This window comes from Polistes canadensis, unplaced genomic scaffold, assembly GCF_001313835.1.
Source record: "Polistes canadensis isolate GaletaPanama2010 unplaced genomic scaffold, ASM131383v1 scaffold_109, whole genome shotgun sequence".
NCBI classification, from domain to species: domain Eukaryota; kingdom Metazoa; phylum Arthropoda; class Insecta; order Hymenoptera; family Vespidae; genus Polistes; species Polistes canadensis.
The window spans coordinates 375203-386111 of record NW_014569656.1 but is presented as its reverse complement, the minus strand read 5'-3'; the positions used below and the strand labels follow the sequence as shown (position 1 = coordinate 386111).

General features: G+C 35.6%; 1 protein-coding gene across 5 annotated transcripts in view; it reads right to left on the bottom strand.

Moving 5' to 3' along the window:
• Window positions 1–10909, bottom strand: part of LOC106787664 — a 50495-nt gene continuing 39586 nt past the window's right edge. For 3 of the 5 annotated variants that reach the window (XM_014750217.1, XM_014750216.1, XM_014750219.1), the window contains 11 exons: window positions 6489–7142; window positions 6205–6416; window positions 6031–6131; window positions 5837–5953; window positions 5600–5750; window positions 5178–5516; window positions 4986–5081; window positions 4761–4890; window positions 4511–4677; window positions 4329–4436; window positions 1–4234 (listed from right to left, as the gene is read on the bottom strand). In XM_014750217.1, coding sequence (XP_014605703.1) covers window positions 1856–4234; window positions 4329–4436; window positions 4511–4677; window positions 4761–4890; window positions 4986–5081; window positions 5178–5516; window positions 5600–5750; window positions 5837–5953; window positions 6031–6131; window positions 6205–6416; window positions 6489–7142 — 4454 coding nt within the window. In that variant the 3' untranslated portion in view covers window positions 1–1855. Of the gene's footprint in view, window positions 4235–4328; window positions 4437–4510; window positions 4678–4760; window positions 4891–4985; window positions 5082–5177; window positions 5517–5599; window positions 5751–5836; window positions 5954–6030; window positions 6132–6204; window positions 6417–6488; window positions 7143–7665; window positions 7766–7934; window positions 7976–10909 lie in introns of those variants that run through there. The other 2 variants (XM_014750220.1, XM_014750221.1) reach the window with 2 other exon arrangements.

The window sequence follows — 10909 nt, the reverse complement described above, 5'->3', positions numbered from 1 at the left end:
GTGTGTGTGTATATATATAAATATATATATATATATATATATATATCTATATTTAAATAATGCAAAGCAGCTTCGAAGAGGGGGAAAAGTAATTATAAAAGATAAAAGAGATAAATAATATACGTGATTTTGTGTAAAACGAGAAAAAGAAAAAAAAGTATTCTCTCAAGAACTTCGTTAGCTCGTGAGATTAAGGATAAAGAAATTCTATATACATACATAAATTTATTCGTCGATATGTTGTTAACCAAAGCTTTAGTGACACATGCATATAGCAACGGATACGAATATTCTTTCATGATGGAATATAATTATTCTAGATAAAAGTATGGTACGATAATGTAACTCGATAAAAAAAGAGAAAGTAGATTTTTTTAAGGAGTATCATCCTCCGATAATAAACGATGTTGCATACCGAAGATTCATTATTTCACATTAACTATTACAACATTAATCACGATGCATAAAATAACAAATGTAATTATAAAACAATAATAAATATGAATCATCTGTACAACGTCGATTACAGAGGAGGAGGAGGATTCCTTAAATCATATAGACGACAAATGAATGTTATTTTATTCTTTATATTCGAATTGCGAGACAAGGAAGAGGAACGACTCTCCAAGAAATATATTAAAACAAAAAAAAATAAACAAAAAGAAAATTAATAAGAACAAAAAAAAATATATAGGACTGAGCGTTAATGGAAGAAGTAGTAATTAAAAGCGTAATTACTGCAGTTGTACATAATGTGTATAACGAATTTTATCTTCGACTTATGAAGCTTTGATTTTAGAAGTTTTTATATAAATACAGTATTGTGAAAATATAATTTATGATTTCTTATGTATAATTTACAACTTATATTTTTAAGCACGACTAGTTCTAAACCTCTACTGTACATAGACATTCTCATAATAAAACCTACCTGAAATAATATATGTGCATAACATATATATATATTTTTCATGTACGAACGAATTTATAAGGAACGAGCATGCTGTAACGAAAGGGGAAAAGATAAAACAAAAAAAGGATAAATGATTGGAGCTGATCGCAGTTGAAATTTTACAAAAAAATTATATTACTATGTACATTAACAGCACATTACGATACAACAATGTATAGAGTCCTCTCTCTCTTTAATTCTTAGCTTTATACAAAATAACATAATCTATCCTGAAACACATGCGACGTAACATCAGTTACTTCCTTCATAGATACAATATTATTTCTTTGATTTTGAATAGATAACGCTTACGTTGTACCTTACTAGTTGAACACAATTTCTTTCTTTCTTTCTTTCTTCAAACAACGAACAAAATTGATACTCGTTCTTGGATCAGGTTCACTCTTACAATTAGATGAGAAAATTAATTGATATTTCTGAGAAAAAAAACATTCATTATTTAATTTAATTTCGTCCAACAATATTAGAGTATCGCGTTATTATTAGATTCAGATAATACAAAATAATTTCGAATATTAAAGATATTAGAATTAAATAAAATAAAGAACGTCACGTTTACATCTCTTGTTAAATTAACAATTGTACTTTTTACACGAAGTAAGTAAAAATAGGCAGTACTTGTTTTCGTTTTCGATAATACATAAAATAAAATTAAACATGAATTATAATTAAGCACGAAATATCATTCGTACGTAATAGAGATCAATCCATGAAATTTCAAACGAATCGAACGATTTTTCCAACTTAAAAAGAAATAAAAGAACAAAAAATAATTGAGATAAAATTTCATTTAAATAAAAAAACAACACTAGATCGTCGATTACGTCTTGGAATTTTGAAAGACAGGGGATAGAAAAAAAGGATTATTCTTATGCTATTAAATTATGTCTCAACGTGCCCTTGCAATTGACAAACTATTTTTTTAACCCAACCGGCCTGACTTTGTCCAGCAGATACATCATCGTTATCATTACTGGGAACATCATCAGGTCCTTCATTTTGAGCTTCGTCATTCATTATGCACTTTCGTTCAACATCTCTTTTCATGAAGGATGACCTAACAGATGAAGTTTTACTTTCTGGACTATTATTACTCTGTGTTCGCAAGAACATTGACTTGATTTTCAGGTAATCAGGTTTTTGTGCTACGTAAGGTCTGCCAATCGTACTTTCTTGAACAATATTTGACACCGTCGATGACACTGTTGATGACACCGACGAATATTCTGATCTTTTTTTTGCAGGAACTGGAGGTGCCACTTTTTGTTTATTACCAGACGACGTACCAGCTTCTCTGAAGTCTGAACGCATTAGGAGGACATCATCGGCATCACTGAATATTGCACTGTCCCGAAAAACTTCGTCAACATCAACGTCAACATAATTTTCAATGATCTCAAAGGATCTTTCGTAGAAACTATCAGTTTCGCTTTCCCGTCGATTAGTTTCTCTTCTGGGAGATTCCTCCTCGTCTTCTTCCTCTTCTTCTTCCTTATTCCTTCCATATTCTTTCGAATTCTCGTCTTTTTTCGTTGTCTCTTCGGGAACGTTGGATGCTTGTTGACCATTGCGTTTGCTTTCAGCAAAAAGTACAGTAGGGTCTGCATAATCGGATTGAGCTATACGAGCACCCAAACTAGAACTTCCTTGTTTGTAATACAACGATGGTATTCTATAATCTGAAGGTCCACCAGCTGATACACATCCAACCAGTTCCTCAACGTCCGAAGAACTTTCCCTAGAATGTTTAGATTTGCCTTTTCTCTTTGATTTTACATTACTTAATGAACGGAAGTATTTTGTTCTTTCTATCTCTTCGCTGCATTCGAGGGTTTCAGTACTAAGAGTATTTCTGAGACCTTGCAAACGACTCCCAGCTTTGGATAATACATTTTTGAACATGGTACTACCATTGGCTCTATAAATTTTATGATCAGGATGAATGTTGGTGGTCGTAGGTGAAACCATGTGAATTTCAGAGTAAGCGTCATTCAAAGTATCATCGAGCGAGCAGAAAAATGTTGAGGTTGACGTCGAAACAGATGTTGGAAATTTAGCAATCCTACCTTCGGGTTGACAACTTGAAGCATATCTTTCCATGTCCTCGAGATTAATCTCAGCAGGTTTGTCCGAGGCTATCGTAAAAGGTCTTTCAGTCATTGGTTTTCCATCCCTTTGAAGAAATCGAGATTTGGTCACGCTAGGTTGAGGAGAATTTGGATTGATCTGAAAGCTACGAGGCAACGATCCACACTTTTGCGGAGAAGTTGGTAAACCTTCACAGAGTTTGGTCAACCAAATAGCCGGCCTGGTTGGACTGTCACTTCCATTAACATCTTGTTCCTCTTGAAGACCTTCCCAAACATGTTGAAGATTATCGTAGTTACCGAAACCTTTGGATTCGTCAGTTTCCTTGACGTTCTCCTGTTGATTATCATCAGTTTTATCTTTTCCTTCCGAACATACTTGAACTTCGTTAGCCTTCTCCGAATAATCCTGATCGTTACCTAATACAGGAGGAGTTTCATTCGGATCATCGTTGGTAGATGTTGAGTTCTCTCGAATTCTCAGAGCAGTCTTTATGATTTTACTCTCAGTCACGATACTTTGTCTTTTAAAAGCTTCGAAAAGAGCCCTCTTCTCGTGTACTCTATTTACGTTGTTCTTTGTACTACTCGTTTCGTGTACACTAGTCTTACTATCCGAAGATTTGAAGTTATCATAGAGTAGCCTGAGAGCTGGCTGAGGCGTGTCACGTGCACTGGACGAAGAAAACGTATTCCATGCGTTGTTTGTTCTCACCAATCTTTGGCTTTCGCGATGAGATGAACGTACGCGATTGTTTGATGTTCCGCCAACGTAATTAGCATTCTCGCAATCGCTTTCGTCCGAAGTGTCAGCTGAAATTCTCTTGATGAATCTTTGCTGTTGTCTAACGTTTATGCTGCTACTAGTTCTCTGCTTTTCTAACAACTTTTGGAACTCTTGATTCTGCATCAGAATATGACCAACTATTTCCTCAACCGTTTGGGCTACTGGCGTCGTTGCAGTCTGTTGTTCATTGTTCTCTTTGGTTTCAACTTGTTGAGAATTCGTTGGTTTGCTCTCCTCGTTGCTAGAAGCATTGATCGTACGATCAGATTCCACCTGAGTTGTTCCTATATCAACCATGTCCTCTTTTTGATCCTCGTCTGATTGATTCAGGCAAACGTAAGATTGAAATCCTGGCTCTGATTTTCTTCGCCATCCAGTAAAACGATCCTATGAAAAATGAGAGATTCGAGTATTAAATATTTTAATAGTATTAGTTTTTATTCTATAGTATTTATCATTCTAAAAAACATCCATGGTATACCTTAACTTTCAGAGTACGTCCATCGGAACATCTGTTAAGATTCTGATCTCTCGAGTCGTGTACCTCAGTCTCGTGACTAGGATTTTTCCGTAAAGATGCCGGTGAATTCTGAAGAATTAACATCTACATTTACTTTGTTGTCTCAGATTTAAAGTGTTAATGTTAAGAAAATTAATTTTTACCTCAGTAGTGATAGCAGGTGACTCGGGTTTTCTTGTACCCTTTTTGAACTTATGTCTGATACCAGTTTCTGATCTTCTTCTTTCTCTTTCTTGCTTACGTTTCTCTAAATATTCCGGTGGAGCCGAGTACAACTTTTTCGCCGAACTTTTGTCGGTCGGAGAATCGTCTGCTTAATTAATTTCAATTAGTACAAATTAATAAACCGCTAATTAAAATCTTTCGCGTCTAATATTTTTCAATAACCATTACCTTCGTGTTGAGTCTGACCAAGTTGTAGAAACAGCTGCCTGGCGTGAGAAGGTATAACAGCATTGTAATTCTCAAGGATTACCCTTTTTATTTGCAATGTCCACTCCCTCTTTTGTTCCAGGTTGCGTGCCTGAAGAAAGAAAACAAAAGAAATTATATTAATTTCTTTATTTTATATTGATCATATATTTTGCGTTTAATATATTTTTTAGTTTTATTTTTTACCTGCAATGTGTATTGCAACCTTGGATTGTCAAAGGGTATTACATGGAAACTTAATGGTTCTCCCGGGATGCTCTCGATCAACATCAAGTTGGAACACTGAAATAATATTTTAATACTAGTATGAAATTTTGCAAAATATTGGCTTGTGATCAATAGGTTTATTTAAAAGAAATATAAGACATCAAAACCGACCATGATATGAGCTTTGTAGACCAATAAACCATCCTCCTTCTTCTTCGTCAGGAGTAACATCCTGTCAAAGAGAAATGCATGTCTCGGTGCTTTGGCTCCTCTCATTCTGAAGCGACCTTCGGCGATAAGTTCACCACTGGTAGTTAAATCGGGTCCTGACCATCCATAAAGAAGCGATTGAATTTCTTGGACTCTTACAGCGTGTTCGTGTCTTCTCTTCATCGCGTTAATGTGTTTTGCTATTCCAGTCATCGCTGCGAGTGCACCCTCGATCGCATTTCTTCCTTCAGTTTCATTTTCTCGAGCGTCACAATCTGCGCCATACTCTTTCGATAAATTCTAAAAATTGCATCGACAATTGTTATTCATCAGGATTGTCCAATCATGCGAATCGATCGATCGATTGATCGACTTTTTTTTACCTCTAGCAACAGGTGATACTTGAGAATCCTTTGAACAGGCTTCAACAAAAATGATCCCAGAGGTAAAGCATGATCTAAAGCTGCCTGTCTTTCTCTAAAAGCTTTGGCTGTCTCCTCTTGTCCCATCAAGTCGGTTAACACAGAGACAGTTCTACAATTTTAGCATATCTTATAGTTTCTTTGGAATTTTTGCCATTAAGGATTTGCGATGGAATCAATTGGTGAGAGCGTTTTTACCTGGGATAATTTGTACAGTATTCGGTATAGACTTTAAATCCTGAATTGTGCTTGATGAAAGTGTTCGCGAGACGAACCGGATCAAAAGAACATTTTTCGATTTCTTTGAGAAATTCTCTGAAATGAAATATTATATATTTAGTATTCGTATTTTCTCAATAATCTGTGTTAGGTTTTTCTAACAAATAATGTACCTGTTGAATTCGAAAATATCCTCGATGTTGCTGAATAAATCACTCAGTTGTAATTGATGTACAAAAGACGTGGGATTGTCTCGCCAAAAGATGAGATAGCCCTGATTACAAAATATACCCAGATTTGTATAGATCGTTGAAGACAAATTTCAAACAAATCTTCAACAATCTTACCTGTATGACTTGTCGCAAGTGTTCGACATATATTGCTTCGGTATCAATGATTTCGAGAAGTACTCTTTCAACAGGATTACGATGAGGATCGCAATAACGTGGACGATGACAGGGCGCGTTTCCTTCGGTGCTGTCTCTTCTTTGACCATTGGTACCATTACCAATACGACAGCTAGCTTCGGATACCGTAGCAACTCCGCTATCACCTGAGCCTACAAATAATCACTCGAGTTAAAAACATGATAAATTGTTTTATTAAAGTTTCAGTAAATTCAAACTAGTACCTTGAGAACTGGCACAAGTGTCAGCTAAGGATTCGACGGAAGCTAAGTATGGATTAGTTGCACATGTGTTTCCCTGATTGCTGCAACCACTGGACGATGTACTAGAGGCTATTGAACTACCAGACAATGGTCTTCCACTTCTGCATCTTCTTTTGTACCTAAGTTGATTCAGTCCATTGCCATTGGCGTTTGTTTCTTGTACATATGAATTCTTCTTATCGTCTTGCTCGAGAACGTTGATCGACAATCTACTTCCATCTTTTTCTTTGTCCACCTTGACCTCCTCATCCTCCTCTTCGTCGTCATCTTCGTTGTTGTTGTCTACTCGATGCTGAGTGACCACAACGTCTATCGTACTTGTTGTGTCCGTTTCTTCCGTTCTCTCACACATCTCGTCACTCTTTTCTCGATGACTATTACTATTACTGGTACCACTACCACTACCGCTACTACCTTTCTTAGTTGCCTCGCCACAAAGCTGACCGAATATGGAACCTCGTTGGGAGTGCGGTACCAAGCTCAATCGCTTCTGCAAAGCCGCTGGTATATTACACGATGCTGAGAGGACTACGTGATCGTGATCGTAACCGTTGCCACGACGTGCAAGCTCGTCGAACATGCCCAATAATTGTGGCACCAGGTCCGTACTCGTGCCTGAAATTTCATTTTTATCATTACTTCATTTCATTTCATTTCATTTTATATTCGATTCGTTTAAATATTATTTTTCTTAGGCTAGTTTAAGTATACAATAGTTTTGCGAGCTTCTTTTGTCTCAATTTTTATACTATATTATATATTGTTTTTGTAGTTAAGTTCAGTTTATTACAAAACATATATCATCATACCGAAAACAAAAATTCTCTCTTTATAATAGTTTATTAATTAAATGAATTTATAATGTCAATATTAACGAGCGCGATATAAGGAGAAAACGAATCGTATGTATATCAAACGATAAACCAATAATATAAGAAAGATAAGACAAATTACTCTACGATAAGAAAAAGGAAGATATGAAAAGTGAGGTTTAATCGCTAATACGATCACCGGCCAATTAACACGGTAGTCCTTTATCGGCGCTAAAACATTGCCGTTGAATATATAATTCGTATTGCATCGTCTTTCGATATGCGCTTAAGAGAGAGAGAGAGAGAGAGAGAAAGAGAACGCGCACACGCTTGGCTGATTCTCTCTCGTCTGCGGCCACGACGATCGTTCGGAGAGTTGGTTGGACAAACAAACGAGCAGGATGATGGTTTCCAATTTCCTTGGCGGCAGACGTGAAATCAACGTTCTCCAACTTGGCGGCGGCAACGACTTGCATCGATGCGTTTTTCTTGCGTTCCCAAGTATCCTTCTTTCCTCTCTAATGTGTTAGATATACATATATACTACTATACCCGCCATATTTGCGATAACAACCTTATTTCTTTTACTACTTACGAAGAACGAGCTTCATACAGCAGCAGCAGTAGCACCCTCCTCCTGTTTTCCTAAACTATTTATCAGATTTTGATCTTTTATCAAAATTATTTATTCCCATTTAATCGATATATTATTTGCAACAGCTGCGCATTTTTTTTTTTGTTCTTTCTTTCTTTCTTATGCTTTTATTTAATGTTAATTGTTGTGTTAAGAGTACGTCGAGATTGATTTATTTGAAATTAAATCACTCTCCGCCATATTTGTAATAGACTACTTTTCTTCTTTTACTATTTACGGTGAACGGGAGGAGAACTTTATACGGGCTGTTTCCTATATAAACTATGCGTTTTCAGATTTACGATGAGTTTTTTGTTTGAAATTGATTAGAGGTGTAGTTAAGAAACTACCACGTAGATCTATTTCTGATGCAGAACGTTACATATATATATATACGAGTGCACGAACGAACGATCTCCTCCTCATGGACTTTCTTTCTCTTCTCTTCTCTTCTCTTCGTTCTGGTTAACGGCCTCGATCTTCAGTTATTCGCGTGTTAGAATAGATCTTCCCTTGATATATTGAAACTTTAGTAAATATATTTGCCCATAATTATGAAAGTGGTCTAAGTCAAAATTGAAAAAAAAAATAAAAAAAAAAAATAAAATAAATTTATATCAGTTGTTTCACACAACATTACTTGAAATGAAAATTTAATTCAATGTGTAATTTTCACGATCAAAAAATGAATCATCGTTAAATAGTGTTTGTTATTTCAATATTATATAAAATTCATTTATATAGTGTTCAAATGAGTATATATTTCTACATCGTGAAATAGTATATTTCTCTTTAAACTTCTAGAGATAGAATTAGAAAATCTAACGTCAAATTTAGCGATGCAAAACCGACAACGAGTATCGTTCTAAACGTTCGGTCATGCGTTGCAATATTTTACGCTCTATCAAAAGAAGAAAACGAAGAAAAAGAAGAAGCGGGGGAGAAAGAGGAGGAGGAAGAAGATGCTGCTGCTGCTGCTGCGTTGATGATGATGCCAATGTAGAGAAAAAAAAATAAATAAAAAAATAATAGTATAAAAAAAAAGAAAAAAAAGAAAAATTGATCGAAGGCGCCAAACACGGATGTCCGTGCATTTGCTCGATCGAGTCTTCTAAACGACGTTATCAAGATGGCCTTGATTTAATTGGACGCTTTCGTATGTTAGAGTACGTACTCTACATGTATACGTATAAATATCGTACGTATCGTTCTTCGTTGTATACACCTAAGAGACTTAGTTTCACCGGCATGTATTAGCAAAGAAACCGGCTACGATTTAATGACGTGAAGCGAAACTATCTGTAGAAGTGCAACACAAACGTCTTCGATGCATTTCTGCGTTTTATGCGCGGCTAGTTTTCCGCGTGTTACACACCACGATTATATTTATTCATGCGATCGTAATCCATCTTTTGTGAGATACGTATATATAATAATTATTTATATAAAATATCTTTTTTTTTTTATTTATTTCTTCCTTTTTTTCTTCCACAATTGTGAATTGATATAAATATATTTGTGTCTCGTGCGAATACGATTTTATTCTTTAGGAAAGGGTTCTTATATTTAATAGCTTGATTATAATATCTTGAGGAGATTTAGAAGATTCATAAATTTATCATCTTTCTCTTTCTCTTTCTATCTATCTATCTATCTATCTATCTCTCTCTCTTTCTCTCTATCTCTTATTTTCCTTATTCCTAAGGTTGAATGCAGCTAACAGTCACCGGTTTAGAACGTGCAGTCGATGCACTTGGCTGGAGCTACTCTAATAATAGTACGAGAGGACCAAAACTTTCGTCGTGTTTTCGTTTCTAAACGGAAAAATTAGAAATCTTTTCTAAATTGATATTCCAAATAAAACGATCTATATGAAAACACAAATTTTGATAACTGAACTCTTGTAAACTATTTCTAAAATAATGTGTGGAATATAACACGTAACTTTTTCCTATGACACATATTGTGTCGTATTATTAAAAGCGACAAAGATATTAGTTTCAGTTTCTTTTTCAGTCAAGCGTAACAGGCATCCCGTTTGTTTAGTGTATCATCATACGTTTTATATTATGTGTGCGTGAGTTCGAAACTGCGGGTGGAACGGCCGACGTTTGTGGCCACTTGAATCACCCCCCCCCCTTGTCCCCCTTCCCATTCCCCCTACAGTCTTTCTCTTTCTTTCATTTGGACCAAAGCCGACGACCGTATTGCTTTTCGTCAATGAACGGACGTATTCCTCCTCCTCCTCCTCCTCCTCCTCCTCTTCTCTTTTTCTCTCTTTCTTGGCTATTTTTACTCTCATCGTAAATCCCCAATCCCCTCCTCCCTCATCTCTCCCCCTCTTCTTCTTCTTCTTCTTTTGGTCCATCCATTCGGCATCATCCCAAGGCGCCAGTTTACTCGTCAATGACCGAGAGTATTACTACACTATGAAAGAATCATTTTTGAATGATTGATTTTGATTGATTGATTGATTGATTGATTGATCGATCGATCGATCGAGATTCTTCTTTTTTCTCGAATACAAAACATTTAGATGACCGTAGTTTTGACTGATAGTATTAAATCGAATAATAGTAAAACGTCACAAATTTGAGCTGTTTTCTATTACCGACTACTGTTTGTGTAGTGAAGTAGCATTGTCTGACTGACTGACTCACAATCAGTTTACCGTTACATCTCAGTTTGCCGTCGTTGACCCGAACGAAGAGAAAGATCGAGCAATAAATTTATCCTTTCTCTCAATCCACTCGAATTCCAACGATTATTATTGGGGGTCTTATCTTCTCTTAAGCGTCATATTATTCAGTCAAAAAAATTCTGATACATCCATTAGAATATATATTCTCTCTCTCCTTTCAGTATATTTATAAAATTATTCTTTCGTCAGAGTATTTTTTTTCTTATACGCACGAAATTATATACAAATTATATTT